The following is a 17,705-nucleotide window of genomic DNA, read 5'->3' on the forward strand; positions in this document are numbered from 1 at the left end:
TCATTCCCTATTTTCCCTTAGCAATTCACCATAAAGAGTGCATTTCTAACCAATTCAGAAATAGAGCCAAGCAGCATCTTAATCTGCATTGCTTGTATGCTTGTGAGCTGCGTGTTTCAGAAAGTGTTACGTATTCTGCTAATTTAGAACAAAAAGCAACTAAAAATGATCGCACAAAAGGTACCTCATCAGTCTGGCAGCATATCTCTGTGCCATTAAAGATTTATTCTTACTCTCTATAGCTTGATCTATCTGGCTTCCATGTCCAGAAATACATACAACCAAATGTGGGTCTGGCTTACGGCATTCCAGGGCAGAAAAATGTTCTTGCTATGTTTTACACCTTGCTGCTAAGGTGATGTTTGTTTGGAAAAGCTGCTTAACTGTCTCTGACTGGTGGGCCAACTCACTATTTGAACCTCCAGTGTTGAATCAGGAATTTTTTTTTTGAGAAGATGATGAGGAAAGGTGTCCCATCCTCACTTCTTGCTCTCATATGTATAGGACTATCTGGAGTGCCGGCAAATTGCAGGTAGTATTTTCACCTGCTGTAAAAAAGGAGCAATAATTAAAATAGTTAGGGATTATAAGTACTATATATTGCATAATTGCCATATTCTTTGTCAGATAATGCTTTTTTTCTAAATAGTTGGCAAGACGTAACAAAAGAAGATGCATTTCACGTGTTAACCAGTATCATTCTCCTCAACAAAATCCACAGTATTCAGAAATATAGTGCACATAATGCACATAAAAGAAGGCAAGACAATGAAGTGTTTGGGCTCTGGCTACCTTCTTCTGGAGGCAGTTACATTCACCACAAAACTAGGTTCTCCTAGCAAAAGTAAAGAATGGCACCTTCTCTTTCTTTGAGTTGGTGAGAAGCTTGCCAGTGAATACAAACCAAAATGTAACCTTAGGGACAGAGATTTGGACCTCTGGGATTTAAACAGATGAGTTTAAGTGTAAGAATACAATAAAGCTACAGAAAAAATGACCATCTGAGTCTGCAAAGAGCATGAAACAGTTGGTCTGCAGCTTGCCTGTTGCTTTGTCCATGGTATTTTCACACACACAGCTTCAGAAGGAATGGTCAACATTATAAAGAAATTACAGTAGTCTTTTAAGACTATCTTTGTGCATCGAGTGTTTACAGCACAGGGGTAGGTCAGGTCCACTAGCTATGAAGAAAAAAAGGCAGAAGCATCCCCACAGGACAGTGACCATAACAGTGACTGCTAAAGTAGAAATGGCAAAAATACTATTATTGAATGCTGAGAAAAGATGGAGAAATGCATTGTGGAGAAAGGTCTGCATTAAGTGCAACACCTTATTCTGCTACTTAAACAAGCAGATGCTGGTTCAGAGAGTGGCATAACATTTTCCCCTTCATTTGACCTCTATTGTCTTTTTATTTATGGCTTCAACAGGTTTTGGCGGCTTCTGTGTTTGGAAGTATAGTTAAAACAACTGGGGATGGCGCAGGAGGGAATGTACCATACCATAGCACCATAGACCATGGTGGGCAATGGAGAGCTGGTATTCTGACTTTAAATGTTTTCTTAGCTTAAGCCCTAAAAGTGCTAACAGTTTTACTATATGTGAACAACACATGCCACATTAAAATTGTCAGGAAGATCCTATTATGAGAGCTATGAAAGTTCATTTTTTAAATTCACACAGGACTAAAAACTGTCGTATTTCCGGCCTTGCTCAATATTTTTAAGGCTGTGATTAATAGCAAGATGTACTTTTGTGGTGTTTTAAGCCAGTCTCCTCAGCCAGTATGTTTGTATTTTACAATTAAAGATGATGCTATGTTCTTCAGTGCATTTTAGATTTTAAATAGATCACACTGCTTGTGCAAAGCATACTGGACACACATCTTTGGCCCAGGCGTCCTGAAACAAGAAAACAAGAATAAGCCAAAAGCGGTAGTTCCTCAATCTGAAGTTGACGGACAACAAAGACACTTGGGAAGAATCACAATATTCACTTTTATATTCACTTTAGGAGAGCTGCATGCTGGGCAGAGACCGGCAGGCAGGGCAGGGGCAGGCAGGGGCAGGCAGGGGCAGGCAGGGCAGGGCAGGGCCAGGCTGGGAGGGGCAGGGCCCGGCGAGGCAGGGGGCAGGCCGGGCAGCGCCGGGGGCTGCCGGCGCGGGGGCCGCAGCCGCCCCGGCCCCCCGGGCCCAGGCCGGGGTCTGCCCGCTATGCGCTGCGCACGCCGGTCCCGCCGCTGTCCGCGGGCCCGGGAGGACCCCCCCGCTGCCTCCCCACCGCCCGCCCCCGGTGCGGCGGGCCCCGCGCCCTCCCCTTCCTCCCCCCGCGTCCCCCCCCGCCCGGCACGGGACCCTTTAAGAGGAGGGGGCAGCGGCTGGAGGGCTTGGCCAGGGGACGGGGCAGCTCCTGGGAGGACTCTAGGATTGGGTCGACCGGCCAAAAAAAAAAACCAAAACCCACAACCAGGGAGGGGGGGAAAAAAAAAAGTCAAAAGCGGGGGAATTAAAAGAAAAAAAAGAAAAAAAGGATTTGTGGAAGCAGGAGAAGAGGGGAAAAAATAGGAGGGGGAAAAAAAAAAAGAAAAGGGAAGAAAGGGAAGCCGTCCCCAAATTGTGCCAGGTCTGGGAGCGAGCAGGGATGGTGCACCCCGGCTGGCTTTGCCTGCTGCAGGGCTCCCTCCTCCTGCTGGCCACAGCGCGGCAGAGCCGCGGTCCCGCCGGCGCCTGCCCGCTCCGCGGAAAGGTAAGCGCCGGCGCGGGGGGGCTGTGCCACCCGCCGCGCCGCCCCGCACCGGCTGCCGGTGGCCCACGGGATTGCGCGGGGCCGGGGGGCACGGTGCGGCGGTCTCCTCTCGGGGGGCGGCGGCGAGAGGGTGGCGTGCGCGCGGCCGGCCTGGCCGCAGCTCGCTGCCGGTCGCTGGCGGGTGCGGGGCTCGGGCGGTGGCGGGAGCGGGGCGGGGAGAGAGAGGGGGGGTGGTTTCTCGGGGCTGACCACCGCTGGGGGCTGACGGAGGAGCGTGGAGCAGAAGGAAGACCACGGGATGAGCCTCAGCAGGACCTTTTGCCTGCGCTATGCGGGACGAGCAGCGCCGCTCGCAACAGGACAGGCTCGCCTGGGGTGACTTGGTGCCAGCATCCCTCGCTGGTGGCAACCTCTGGACTTACTGCTGGACGCCGAGCGTGGTGGAGCAGGTTTGGACCCGCAAATGGCCGTGCCGCTAAGGTGGAAACACGGCTTTAAGTTGTGTTGCGTTTTGCTCGTCCTCTAACCTCATCAGCCTGAGTGTTGTCACCAGAAGCAGCATGGGCTGACCTGGCTCTAGTGGGTGTTAAGTGCAGCAGAGTGTCCCTGCTGCAAGTTAGAGGTGATGGTCTGGCCAGTGTGAAGCTTGCGAGCAGAGTGTCATTTCCATTAAAAATCAGACACTGAGGAAAAAGCAGTTCTTGCTGACGTTTCTGAGAGAAAAGTACCAAAAATCATGTAGGAAAAGCCTTCCCAAGCTTACCTTGTAATTAATGTGCCTGTTAGGGTTAACAGACTGTGCTGTCTGTTGGCATCTGCTTGGACCTTGGCTGACAGGAGGTGCTGTGCACAAGAGAGGAGACCCTCCTGGGACATGTGTCTCGCCATTTGTGTTCATTTCCTGCCCCAGGCAGAGTTACCTCCTCCAGTACAGCTGTTAAAGGAACTGGAAGCCCTTAGAAGTAAGTGTAGACCTGCTGCACTGGGGAGATGCCAAAGCAACAGTGGTCTTACTGCAGGGTAGGTGTGAGAAAGCTTTGTAACTATGGAGAAGGTCTGCTCTGTGACCTTTTTTCTCTCTCTCATCTGTGCATGTACCTACATGTAGCCCCTGGTCTAGGGGCCTTGCTGCCTCCAGCTGAGCATGCCGCCCCCCCCTGCAGCTGCAGAGACCAAGGTGTCTTCTTCGAGGATTTAGGGCACTTCAGCTATGTGCCAAGCTACATGGGCCTCACAAGAGGGTGCCTGAACTTGGGTTAGACAGAGCTTAACCCTGCCTTGGGGAGAGTGCCTTACCAATTTGCTTGTACCTGGAACCATTTTGTCAACTGGATTTATAGCTGGCCAGCCGTGACACTGCCATAAAGCCAGGTCAAGCTTCTGGAGTGTGGTGCCCCCTTCCCCTTGAGGGCATGGAGTGCAAAAGCTGTGGGCTGGCATAAATCTACTGCAAGGAGCTAGTGAGGGCCAAGAAGGAAGGGGACAGCCGTGGAGAGCCTGAGCAGCAGAAGTGGTACTTGGGGAAACCGGTAACTCACTGAGGGACATGGAGGGAGTTTTCCTCGGGAGCCATTGACTGGTCTTCTGCCAGTTACCAGCAAAACTGGAGGTGAAATGTGTTAATGGTATCTCATTATCTGCTGATTAGTCTATCATTAAAATGTGAGACCACCTGTAGTTCTGGTATTGGCAGGCTGTTTCCTAGGGTCTTTAGGGCAGTGGTGGTAACCACACTGTCTAGGAATGGTACCGTCTACCTTATTTGCAAAGCTGTTGAGTGTATCTTTATGAATATTTACACCAACCCCTTGGGAAAAAAATATTCCTCCTTCTCCCAGCATCATCAGGGAAGGCTTTTTTTTGCTTGTTTTTGTCTTAATTCTGTACAGGATCTCTTTTCTTACCTCTCTAGATTACAGGTGTACCTTTCTTTTTGTCAGGTTGCCTAAAGCTGTCATGAAAGAAGTATGTCAACCAGTGCCTGAAAGAGAGAAGCTGCTATTTTAAGGAATTAACATAGAATACTTCAGAGGACTTTCTCATCATCACCGCAAATTTTAGTAAAAGCTGCAACCAATAATGTGCCCCATCATTCTTTTTTTAATAGGAAAAAAGAAAGGCTTTGAAAACAGTTAATCTGATATAAAGTATGCTGGAATCCTTTGGGTTATATTCCAGTTACTAAGTAGTGTGGTCTGGTGATGCTTTCTTTTTGCTTAACATTGGAATGTGTTGGTAAATTTAAAGCCAGAATCTATGGATTAACAGCAGAATTCTTGTGGTTGGAGCTGGTTAGTATTTGACGATGTGTTGTTCCTGATAGGGGGCCGAAAAATTTAAATGGCTACCTTTCCTCATATATGGACTTCAGCAGAGCAAGTAATCTGTCTGCTCTCAACTCTTGGCTTTTTAGTTAAAAATTTGATTTTTATTTTCATTTCAGGCAAATTGAGACTGAATGTGTGTTCTTTTAGTAATTGTAGCCAGTGCAGAGTTTATCCCCAGGCAAGTTCTGCTTACAGTCTTAAGGTGAGCTTGAGAGGGTCAGTAATGCAGGTGGGCAAAATAACAAGAGAATGACTATTAAAAATGTGCCTAGCATTTCTGTATGCATTACTGTAGATGCATGGGGCACTTTACACGGCGACAGTCTTTGCCTCCATTAGGCATAAATGAACATAAGATATGACACCAGGATAGGAAAGAGGGAGGGAGAAAACCATATAAGGAGTATTTAAGGCTGCCTGCCCGGGTGAAATATTGCATGCCACATGTTCTGGCTTCTGTAGCAAGCAAAAAAAAGTTTAAGAGAATATTGTGGATTGAGAAACAGTGCAATCCTGGGCTAAAGTTTGGAAGATGTGGCTCTGGGGCCAAGTGGTGAATATGAGGGTTAAGGGTCATGAAAGACACTGAAGACACAGATGGCACCTGCCTGCACAGTAAGTTTTGCAGCTTGTGCTGGAAAATGTGTAGTCTACATAGATGAGACAGAAGATGGAAGGAAGCAGAAGCGATGTAGAAGGAAGCAGAAGCACAGTGTAGGGTTCCCACGTCTGGAGTTCGTATCCAGTTCCTCAGTCTGTGGACAGCAGTTTTCCTTCCCCTCTGAGCCTCTGTTCCCCCTATCACCACAACCTTCCCTCTTGAATTTTTTTGCTTTTTAAACTCACATGCTCTTCTAGATGTTCAGAGTGCTGCCACTAGGTGTATTCTTTGTTCCTCCTGGTTTTTGCTGCATTGTTTTCTGGATGTTTACCATAATTTTACTCTTGACAGTCAGTACATAATTTGGGTCCATTTGGGCTATCTTCTCAAAGAAAGATGACACTTTCTTCTTTTTGGAAGACTACAGGTGTCATCCTAGGGTGGACCTATAAGCTCTGCTGCAAAAGCAAGCTGCTGTGGGTAGCTAAAACGAATAGAATCTGGGGCTTGGGGTTTTTTTAAATCTTAAAAAAAGAAACCTATTGGAAAGACAATGAAAATACCTTTCAGTCAGAGCCTGTGTTCTGCTGAAGCAGATAGAAGGAAGGCAGGAGGTCATGGGGAGTTTCCAGTGCCACCTGTGGACAACCAGCTATGTGATTAGAGGGGAGATGTTGGTATATGGGACTGGCATTACTCTGGTTTCAGCTAGTGATCTGCAATACTTCACTCTCCCTTTCTTCAAGGTTTTTTTGTTCTTGCCTAGACCTTCCCTCAGCTCCTGAGGAAAAACCCTTGACATGCACCATGCTTTTCAGGATTTCTGCAATGCCTGACACTGTTGTCCCCTCATTTTGAGGAAGTGTTGTCTGGCCTTATGTGCTGCCATTGCATCTCATGTTGAGCAGTGGCATTTGTCCCCTGTGCAGCCCCGGCTGGGAAGGGAAGCTTTCCCAGTTGCATGGCAGGGAGTGGATCCCATAGGTCTCGGTGCATTGTCTCTGTGACAGTGTCAGCTTGAGCAGCTCCTTTTCCTTCTCCTTCATTCCCCTGCTGGCTGGGGAGAAGCCTTTCTCTTTCTCCTTTTTTCTTCCAAGAAATTTTTTGGCTGGGCTGATACCCTGAATCAGTTCACAGCCAGCTATTGTTCACCCGGGGAGGTGAGGTAGGGGAGAAGGCACTGTGCCATAGTGCTGAGCATTCAGAAATACCTTGATCTGGGACTACATAGTGGGGAGTTAAATGTGAGGCACAGAGGAGGTATGGTATGGCTGGTGTGACGCTGCCTCAGATCTTGGTGTGGCAACAAATTGGGAGACCTGTGTTCTCATGCAGAACTGCCTCTCTCTTCCTTAGGCTGCCCCTCCGATTTTCCCCTTTTCTCCTAGTTTTTCCCATCACGAGGAATGCATTGAGTATTGGAGAGTGGAGACAGAAAATCACATCTTGATCTGTACAGGAGCCTGACTTTTTTTTTTTACGCCATACAACCCATCTCTCTTAAGCCTCCAGGACACTGCTTTGACTGTAATTATGTTGGTTTTAAAGCACCCCGTTCTGATGTAACAGCTGTGTAGAAGGATCCTACTGCAAAGGAAAATTGGGTTTCCAGCACCTTCATCTACGACATGCTCTCAGGGAAGCGAGGTGAGAGAGAGGCGCTGCCAGTGATGGCATATCCTGCGATGCTGAACAAGCCTCGGCGCTGCTCCTGTGCTATCTCACAGCCACCTAGAGCGTTGTTTAACGGCTCCCCTTTTATGGGTTTGGGGAGAGATTATACCCTCGCTTTTCTCTCTCTGAAGCTACAGTGAAACATGCATGAGCTCCAGGAGGTGCACAGGGATGTGAGAGTGCCAGAAGGTACAGCAGAGGAAGCACAGACCTGCTCAGGCACACCGAGGACTTTGCCCTATCCCCTCTCATGCAAAGCAGCACCAGGCTGTTTGCAGGGGTCTGGCATGGAGGCAGAGCAGAACTGGGGCTCCAGTCTCTGCCTTCGGAAGAAAAACAAGATGCCAAAGGAGTGTGAGGCACTAGGATGTCCCGAGCAGCTGTAATGCTGCCTTTTGGAGGGAAAGTGAGCTTTGTGAGCTCCCATTGTGGCATCACCTGGAGATGATACCCAACTGCTGGTGCCTGGAAACTGGTTCTGCAGGGTCTGGGGAGGTTTCCCATCAATGGTGGGAAACTGAGGCCTGCTCTCCAGCCCTGCATGCTGGCTCCAAGCAATTCTGAGAAGGGAGGTCTGAATGGTGCTTGGGGTGGGTTTCCAAGTTCATGACATCTCCTGTTGGCAGGGAAGTGCCAGCAAGAGTGCCCAGCCACTCCGGTTTGTAAGGTGTCGGTCTCTAGGACTATGTGAAAAGTTCTGCTAGATCTTGGCCTGCTTTCTTTTGCCTGTGCTCCCCGCTCTTTAAAGGAAGACTTTATTTACTCTGTGTCTGATGGCCTGTGTGATGTCTTCAGCGGTACCACTAACAGCTGGCAGCATTACTCTGCTTCCAGTATCTGATTGTGAAAGCTGGGGGGATTTGCAGAACAAAAGAAGTGGGAGTGCAATGCCAAACACCTTTCTAGCTGGGCTATGTGCAGTAGTCTGGAGCAGCACTTGATGATCTGTGTTAAAGCCTGGTACCATCCATATGGGCTTGAGCCTTCTGGCTGGGTCTATTCAGGAGCTGAATTGAAGTTTTAAGTTGTCTGGTTACCACTTGTTCCTTATGATTCCTTGCCGTGTTGGCTCTTCTTGTGCCCTGCCACATACATGATCAGACTTGTGTGAAGTGAAGGAGTGTTGACCTCCCGACCTTGTGCTTGTCCCAGGTTCATCTTCAGTTGTTTTGCTTGCTTGTAGATAGAAAGCAGCACTTTTGGTCCTTCCTCCTTGCAGGCTGATGGCCACTTCCAGTTCATTTCTCACCACAGTGGTGTGTCCTTCCATTTTTCCCTCTTGACTGATGACAGGAGGGAATCCTGTCTTGTTTTCCCTCTTGTTTTACTTTGTGTATTCATTTTCCTATGTTCTTCCTGCATCTATGGTCCATTTGTACTCATCTGTTGCCTTCTATCTTCTTTACCTCTTGATACTGCAAGACCAAGACTTGGTTCTCCCTTCTTCTCATGGTCTTCAGCAGAGTTTTTATGGTCTGTAATTCAGGAGCGCATTCCAGGACTCTCCTGTAGGATCTCTAGTTGTAGCCTAGTGTTACCAAGGTCTGACTTATCCTTCAGACTCTTGATGTTCTGCAGAAGTATCTGAAGTGCTCTTTGGAGTATACTTGGTTTGTTGGTCTGTGTTGGTAAGCTGGACTGGTGGTAGCACTTTGCTGAAGTGCTACCTTATCTGTGGCCTGGGTTTGACATAGCTGCTGGAGAAGGCTGTTCAGGATGAGCCATTGCAGAGCAGTCTTTAAGACTAACCTTTCTGACCCTGGGTCTTTAGTATCAGAAATTTATAGGCAATGTGCTTCCCATAAATTCCTCCAAACAGCCTGTTCTGCATTTGGCAGTCAGGCAGGCTTCTTAGATCAGCACACATGCACACAGCCTGAGAGCTGAGGCTAGAGTTATCTGCTGGCTAAAGATGACTCCAGATGTTGGAGTGCATCTGGAAGCCTGTCCTCCTACTTAGACATGCAAAGGCTACCTCTTCCTGTCTGTACAGACAGAAGCTGTTTGTGTCCATCGCTCCAGTAAGGACCACTGCAAGAGCAGGGTGCATGCTGTAGGTGATGGAGGTCATGTGGTGTAAAGTGGTATAAAATGACTTCACAGGATCCAAGCAGGATCCGTTTTGCCCCATCTGGTCTCGTGTCCTGTGGGACTGCTCAGGGCTTGAGTACAGCCCTGCACTCTGGTATTCCTGGGGATGCTGTCAGGCACACTTTGCAGCAGAACAAACTTAAAGTCTGATTCTGACTTCCTGATGGCTGTGGTTTTTGAGATATTTTAAAAGCCAATCTAAATAAAGAAGCTTTTTCTTCTCCTGTGTTTAAAAGAGTATGCCCTGGAACCACAGGCCGAGTTTGGCCTGCAGAATTTCTTCCCTTATTTTCCAAGGTTTTGCATGTGCTTCTCTCCTTCTTAAGAAAGAGGAGAACTGGGCTATGAGGGATCTTTACTGTGTGTCTGTCTGCCATGTGCAACATCCCTGTAAAACTGTATTTCTACTTGCTCCAGGAAGTCTACCTGCCAGCTGTGTTTTCTGTTACCAATTTGTTTGGTGTCTCACTCAAAGCAGAAAGTTGTCCCAAGATGCTGTGGCACCCTCTAAGTGTCACAGTAGTTTCTTTGATGAAAGGTGCCTTGCTGTGCTGAAGTTAGAGGCATCAAGGAGAAGGTGATTGAAACTGTGCTGGCCTACTCTGCTTCAGCAGACAGCTTTTGACTCAATAAAAGGTGGAAGCTGCATAAGCGTTTTACGTGGAGCATGGCCTGCTTTGCTGCTGGTTTTGGCAGTTACTCAGGGGATGAGCCAGGTTGACATTACTGGTGGGAAGACCCAGTGTTTCAGGAGGGAAAAGCCAGGGCCAATCTTCTTGTGTTTTTAATTAATGAAAATTGAATTTTGACCTGAAGACCTCAGAAAAAGGATGGTCAAAGGGGACTCTGTGTGAGCAAAGCTTTAGGAAAAGTCCGTGCTGGCAAGGTGCTGAGCCAGGTGACCTGATGGCTTGGTTCCATGTTTTCCTTAAGCCCTGTACTGCAGTGGCCCAGCATGAGTGTCTGTATTTACTGAGCTGTGTCTCCCTCTCCCCCAGCAAAGTGAGCTGAACTCCTTCCTGTGGACCATCAAGAGAGATCCCCCATCTTACTTCTTTGGCACCATCCATGTCCCATACACACGTGTCTGGGATTTCATCCCAGAGAACTCCAAGAAGGCCTTCCAGCAGAGCCACATCGTGTACTTTGAGCTGGACCTCACCGACCCCTACACCATCTCAGCTCTCACCAGCTGCCAGCTCCTGCCGCAGGGGAAGAACCTCCAGGACGTGCTGCCCCGTGACATCTACTGCCGGCTCAAGCGGCACCTGGAGTACGTCAAGCTCATGATGCCATCCTGGATGACCCCAGACCAGCGGGGCAAAGGGCTGTATGCAGACTACCTCTTCAATGCCATTGCTGGCAACTGGGAACGAAAGAGACCAGTATGGGTGATGCTGATGGTGAACTCTCTGACAGAGGTAGACATCAAGTCACGAGGTGTGCCCGTCCTGGATCTGTACCTGGCCCAGGAAGCGGAGCGGCTGAGAAAGCAAACAGGTGCTGTGGAGAAGGTGGAGGAGCAGTGCCACCCGCTCAATGGGCTGAACTTCTCCCAGGTGAGACGGAGTGGTGTGCAGGGTGCCAGGCTGGCTGCTCGGGTTGGATATCCCAGCAGCAAGAGCACGGGCTGGAGCATGGCGTAAGTGCTCTCCTACCCAGAGACTCACATGTGCTTCTGGCAGCCCGTGCCTCTGCCTGTGCCCTCGGGAGAGTTTGCTAGCTGTAGGACTTCAGGCCATGTCCTAAATTCATTTAGACCTGGCCTGGGGAGACCCCTCTCCTCTTCTGTAGGCAGCCTCCACGCTAAGAGACACTGGACTGTTGGATGTCTGCTCTCTGACCCTGGTGGGGCTTCCCTGCAGGAGCCCAGGGCAGGCTTGGTGTCTAAACTTGCTTTTGTAATAGCTAGTTAAGAAGAAAGGTGTGATCACCTGGAGGGGAGCAGGGGCACTGTGAGTAAAGCTGAGAGGTAACCGCTGGTTGGAGAAGTATCCCAGTGGACCTCTCAGTGCCCTCACAAACCGGGGCCCATTCTCTACATTGGGAAAAGTGTTTTTTGGTTTTGATGTGGGGTTTTTTTTTTCCCATCCTTTGAGACCAAGTGAAGGTCAGCACAGCTTCCTGCAGGGAGATCCACTGCCTAGTGCAGGGCCCTGTGTAAGTGCCTTTGCGTTTGCAACCAAGCTAGAGTTTAACACCGTTTGTGCAGTGTCACACCAGGCCAGAAGAACGACCTCTGTGTTGTCCATGTGTTGGATGGGGTGGTCATGAGCTCTCCTCTCTGAATGAGATACACCAGGGAGCAGCATCTGTCACTGTCTCTGCCTGCCCAGTGCAGGCATAAGGTTGCTTTTTGGGCTGGGGTACCTTTGCTGCAGGGAGGTGCTAGTTTGGGGAGAGGGAGTGGTGTTTTCTTAGGAATAGGTGAGACCTGCTGTTGTAGCCTGCCCTGGTAGCCCAAGGTGGGGGGACTTTTGATCATGGTGCTGGGGAGTTTCAGCTGATGCCTGACCCTTTCCCCTGCATCCTGAAGCCTGTCCTGTCACTGATGCAGTGTCCTGTGCTGGAAGGGAAGGAGCAGCAGGGAAGATGCAGCCCGGCAAGGGCAGGGACAGCAGCTTGGGGCAGATGTGAGATGTGCTGCTGCCCCAGCCAGTCTTGGTGGGGGTCCACGGTGCAGGGAGTAGTATGGCAGCCCAGGCTGCATCACTTGTGCTGTCCTTAACTGCAGGCAGGGCATCTGCACTCCTCTCTTCTGCTGTTTGGAGCTGGGTGGCCTCATTTGCCTCTCCAGTGTTTTGCTTAACTGTCCTTTGAATCCTTGTGCTATTGCTGCTTGCTTGCAGCCACCCTAGGAATGGGCTGGGAAGTCCCATCTCCTCCACCTTTTATCTGGTTAAGGCTTTGTTAACCTTATTGCCTGTGTTTTTCTTTTTCTGGCGCTGCCCCTCTGGTTTAGCATGATAGAAAGTGGGGGGCATGTGCTTTCTCTGCTGCCTTGTAAGAAAGTGGTAGGGAGGCAGAAAAATACAGGTTGTAAACCATGTTGCTGTTAAACTCATGCAACAGTTGGCACTTACTTAAGGCCTTCATGCAGCTTTCTCTGAAGAGCCACTGTTGCTGTGCTGTTTTGCAGGTGGAATAAATACCACGTGAACTGGGAGGCTGTGTGGGCTCGGGACACAGAGCTTCCCCAGCCTCGTGACATTTATTGCAAGAGCCCAGCTGAGGGTGTCCGGGTAACCAGAACTGCAGAAGAAACTTAGCTTTAGTTGTGAAAATCACAGCCCATGATGACCCCACAGTGGGTGGAGATGCGCATCATGCAAGCTGCTGCTCCCCTTACGCCTGCTCACTTCCAGGGGGAAGGAGCAGGCTGTCCCTTTTGGGAGCAGGCCTGGGGCAGCTACTGCACCGCAAGTTCAGACCCTCACTTCTACCCACTACTAGATTTCCAGTACAGGCAGCTTCAGGAAAAGGAGAACCACAGGCAGATGGTTTTTATGTGTCTAAGCCAATTTCATAGTTGTTTCAGAACCTGACTTGTGAACTCTCATGGTTGGCAATTCTGTAAATCTTTGATTTCAGAGCTCAGTTTGTTCAGGCAAGTTGAGTTAATTCTGTGTTTAATATAAACCAAGCAAAGGATTTGAAATAGTCTCTTTGAAAATTATTTCCTTTGGTATAGTGCTGCTGTCTGGGAAGCCCCAGCATCAGACCACTTCTGTGTCTGCCTTTCAAGTGAGCGAACACACAGGGACGACTTAAACTGCTGCTGGGGAAAATGGGGACACAAAACTGTAAGGAATGGTCTAATGTTGTGCAAGAAATACCTTTCTGTTGCAGCAGAGTCACAGAGAGATGATTTAATTGGCAGAGAAGCAAGTTTAGTGCTCTCAGTTTATGTTTCTGCATAGGGTTTGCTCTTTCTTTCACTTACAACATGGTTGTACCACCTGGTGAAGACACCTAGTCCAATTACAAGCAATACATCGTTAGTAGCTAGGTCTCTCTTTTGCTCCATACTATTGGACAGGCCTGGTTGGTGTGGGTATGTTATTGCAGGTGAAGGTCTGGAACAGTTTATCATTGATTATCTCCATGGAGTTGTACAATGCTCAGTAACTGCAAAGTGCTGACAAACCCAAGCTAGAGAATTACTTCTTCTCCTTGTGAGGAGAGAGAGGAAAAAAATAAAATAAACAACAAACACCACACAAAACAGCTAACACTGCCTGTCATGCGATTCTTTTTCTTTGGCTGTATTTGTTCCAGTTGCCTCTTTTGTTTTATGAGTCTCTTCTTTTACCTGCCAAATCTCTCTGTTCTTGCTCAACTCAGGCTGGCTGCCCACGTAGCCAGGCCATAAAAGTATAATTTCTGTATGGTACACAGTGATGTGTACACAATCTGTGAAATACTTTACTCCCCCTCTGTTGTTCCAAGATCTATGCAACTTTAGGGAGTATGGAAAGATTAGTCTGTCTCCATGCCAGGTCCAGAGTGTTTATTTTCCTGGTTCATGCTGTTTCTATCCTAGTTTGTCTTAAATACTTTTTTCTCCCACTCCACCTTCTTTCATGGGTAGTGCCTCTCCTGTTGTGATACCCTATAAGCATGCAGGTCTCATTCCCAGCAGAATCTGGGCCGCTAGTAGATAAAAGGCTTTGTAGCTCTGCACAATCTACCACTGCTGACTTCCAGCACTGCAGTCAGTCCCTCAGACCTCCCAACTGTTCCTTTCAAGTTATGCATGTGCTTACATGTTTGCTGGATTGGAGGCATTAGTGCTCCAGCCTAAAGCCCATGCAGCTTTGCTGTTGGCTCCAGCTATAGTGTCATGAATATTGGTTTGGTATTGACTTAGAAAATGAGCTGGCCTTGGCCCGTACCATGCCATGCACTTGTAAACAGGCTGTGCTCTGGCACACTCAGGTGGTGTCCAGGCTGTGTTCTCGCAGACCAGTTTAAGCTGGAACATAAGAAGTGTGGGCTTGTGTCTGCCCTCTGCGTGGAACCAAGGCTTAAGCGTGTAAACACTGTGCAGCCATCAAGACTTCCTAGCCATGACCCTGGCCAGTTTGGCTTTTCCAAGCTTGGGGCACTTGATGGAAGACCCTACCTGTTAGCTGTTACTGATTTGAGAATTGTGTTCCTCGTGTGGCTTTTCTGTGTCCAGACCTTGCCACAGCATTCTGTTCCTACCTGAGCATCCGAATACATAGCTACATCTTCAACTGTAGTCTTCAAAGCTGCTTGGTTGGCAGCAGAAAGCACGGAGTCACTAAGGACTGACTGTTCCTGAAATCCTGGTTCAGCTCTGGGACTGAGCATTTGAAAGTCTTGTCTTATGCATCTTTCAGCCACTTCCTCATGCAGTTAGTTACAGATAGAAAATAAAGCAAATGCTTCTAGGATTGAGAATTTGGCATTAATTAGGACATGAATTGTTCATGTTTCTACTCAGAGCAACCCCTGCAAGCAACAAAGTGCTGAGAGATTCCTGCTTTCCTCTAAAGGGTTCCCAGCTCTTCCAAGTTCTGGACCACTAACACAACTCTGAGGTCTGCAGACACCTGCTTAGTAAATAAACCCTCCTGATTTAACAGCAACATCATTTTTCCTGCTTAATGATGTACCCACTTGGGTGAAAGGGCCACCCTTGATAGACCGTGGTAAAAAAAATATTAATTAGAAGCAGTCCAAATCTGTGGGGAAAGAAGGAAGCCAAGACACCACTGCCTTGTTACGTGTGGAGGGGGTAGCTGGTTGGTTTGGTTTTTTCCCTTTCAAAGGAGGTTAGAGAAACAGCAGTGGTGGCTTGAAATTAGGCCCAAAAGATATGGTAGGAAATTGGAGTGAATTGTGCTTAGTCTTCTCATTTCAAACAAAGGGCGCTTTTGCCACATTGAGCTGATCGATTTGCCTTTAGTTTCCGGGGTGATGAGGTCATATCTGGCAGTGTTTCCATTCATGAGACCCTGGTTCAGGTTCACTTTTGACAACAGCAGTAACAGAGAACCTCAGAGAAAGAAAAAGCAAGGGGAGGCATGTGGTAGGAGCTCTGCAAGTAGCTCAGATCCGAACTTGGAGCAAAGTGGAGAGCAGTTGCTTGATGAAAGAGCTGACAGAGGAGCAGAGCACTTACTGCTGAACAAGTTGGACCGGACACTACTTGCGGTAACCTGATTGCATCTTCTGCCCTGAGGATGTAACTTCAAGATGTATGCATCAGGAACAGCCCTTCCTCCTCAGGTGATGGGAACATCAGGGTTTTCTGCACATGAACTGGAGCTGAAACAACTGAATTGATTCTATTTGCATCTTTGGCTGCTGGAGTCTGTGACCTAAATTTGTTTTTGTTTTCAGTTTGTGTGTAGACACACCTGCAGCCTCCATGTCTAGACATCAGGGATGGGGAATGGGCTGACTGGTGGGAACTAAAATAGCTAAGACTTCGCATTTCTATTGTCATAATTAGAGTTTAATTAAGATCTTATTAACTACCTGGGGACTTCAGGATTCTTCCCTCGGTGAGAGTAAAAGGAGGAATTCAGCTGCTGATCTGCTGTCTCTGCATTCAGAAGGGTGGAGACTTTGTTTCAGACAGCATGGACTCTGTGGCAGGGCTTTGAAATCCCAAACTATGGATTAGATGTGGCACTGGTTTGCACTGGTTACGTGTGCCATTATAATCTCCTTGCATTTGCAGTCTGCGCACCTGTCAACTAGGTGGATTTTTCCCATTAAAAGTGCCCTTTTCTCAGCACATTACACGGTAGAAACAGAAGATGTCAGAGGGTAAATGTGGCTTCATCTCTCCTTGCAGCTCCCATGGACCCCAGTGTTACAATGCGAGCATGCCACTTTCCTCTTTTCTCAGTTAGTGAGGGCTGGGCAGTGAGTTGTGTCCACCACTCTGAGAGTGCTCATGACTGGGTTATTCCATTTTCCTCTGACAAGTCAGCACGAGGCTTGTGGGCTGATTGGCAGACACACTCCATGACTCTTGAGATCCTCTAGCTTTGGGTAACAGTCCTGTTGCTGCAGAGGAGCATAGCCCTGTCAGCAGTCTGAGAGGGAGCCCTGGGCATCAGAGCCCACTCAAGGGAGCACACAGAAGCTCTGGGCTGGATGCTTTTTGGAGCAACTCAACCAACAGTGAGGAGTGTGGAGCAAGGAGAGGATGTAGGTTTGGCTCATACGCTGGTCAGGCTGTCAGATGCCTTTGTGCTAAGCTTTGGTCTGCATGTTCTCAGGTCTTGGTGCAGACTTACGGTGATCAGTCATGGTGGCCCTCATGCTGTGGCTCCATCTGATGCCTGATCCTGAGGGCTCACTACTTACTGCCCATTGCTAAACCCAAAGTGTGGGACTCTAGCTGCCAGCTTTTCCCTTGGACAGCAAGGTTGCAACCCACCTGGACAACATAAAGGCACATGCCTGCAGAGTTGTAGAAGACAACTTCCTTTCTGATCTAAGTAGACTGCACTGCTGTCACCCTCCAGTGCAGCTGTAAGATGGTTCCTTTTTGGCCCAGACTAGATTGCCAGGTCCATGGGGATCCCACTTGGTTTGTGCATCCCAGTGACAGGGTTTCTGTCTCATGGTAGTGGTTCCAGAGACTAATTTTTAGCTTTCTTCAGCAAACCCTGACACATTCAGATTGAGAATACCCAGAAGTCCAGTTTCAGCTTTCTGCTGTTTGATTTTTGTGAGGGTTTGTATTCCACCAAAGAGCCTCTGCTACCAGCTTTCTTTACCTTGTGCCAGTAGTGTAACTATAATCAGTTTGTCTTTTAAAAGGAAACTTGTTGAGCCTTTCCCAGCGGGGCATGTTTTCTATGTGTTAACTGTTCCCTCTGCTCTCACCAGGCCTAGCAGCATCTGTCTTGTGTTGTGGCAGTCACACATGTGCTTTGCGCAGTGGTGTTGTCACTGTCCTCATCTTTCTTTGTTTATGTATCTAGATTTGTCTGCGGCTTTTTCAGGTACAGTGATTTTCTGAGAGCTCATGCTTGGGGGATTCAAAGTCCTTTTTACTCTCACTGCTTCCCAGGAAAGAGAGCGTTACTCTTGTTGTTGTGGTCCAGTCTCTGTCTACTCTGTGGACAAGACAAATGGGCAAGCCAGCAGACAATCTTCATTTTAACAAGAGTTTCCCATTTTTTGCGAATGAATGGTTTAGACCACTTAAAGAATCACTGTCAAAGATATCAGAAAGCAAATGATTTTAATATAAATTTGTAAAAAGGTACGACTTA

The 17,705-nt window shown here is 48.3% G+C and overlaps 1 protein-coding gene across 1 annotated transcript in view; it reads left to right on the forward strand.

Annotated features, from left to right (window-relative positions):
- Positions 1-2,304: 2,304 nt before the first annotated feature.
- Positions 2,305-17,705, forward strand: part of TRABD2A (TraB domain containing 2A) — a gene marked incomplete at its 3' end in the record, with an annotated part of 78,035 nt that continues 62,634 nt past the window's right edge. The window contains exons 1-2 of the mRNA XM_082013052.1: positions 2,305-2,745; positions 10,437-10,997. Of these exons, the coding sequence (XP_081869178.1) occupies positions 2,641-2,745; positions 10,437-10,997 (666 nt within the window). The 5' untranslated portion in view covers positions 2,305-2,640. The remainder of the gene's footprint in view (positions 2,746-10,436; positions 10,998-17,705) is intronic.

This window comes from Phaethon aethereus, assembly GCF_964289735.1.
Source record: "Phaethon aethereus genome assembly, chromosome: Z".
Classification (NCBI taxonomy): domain Eukaryota; kingdom Metazoa; phylum Chordata; class Aves; order Phaethontiformes; family Phaethontidae; genus Phaethon; species Phaethon aethereus.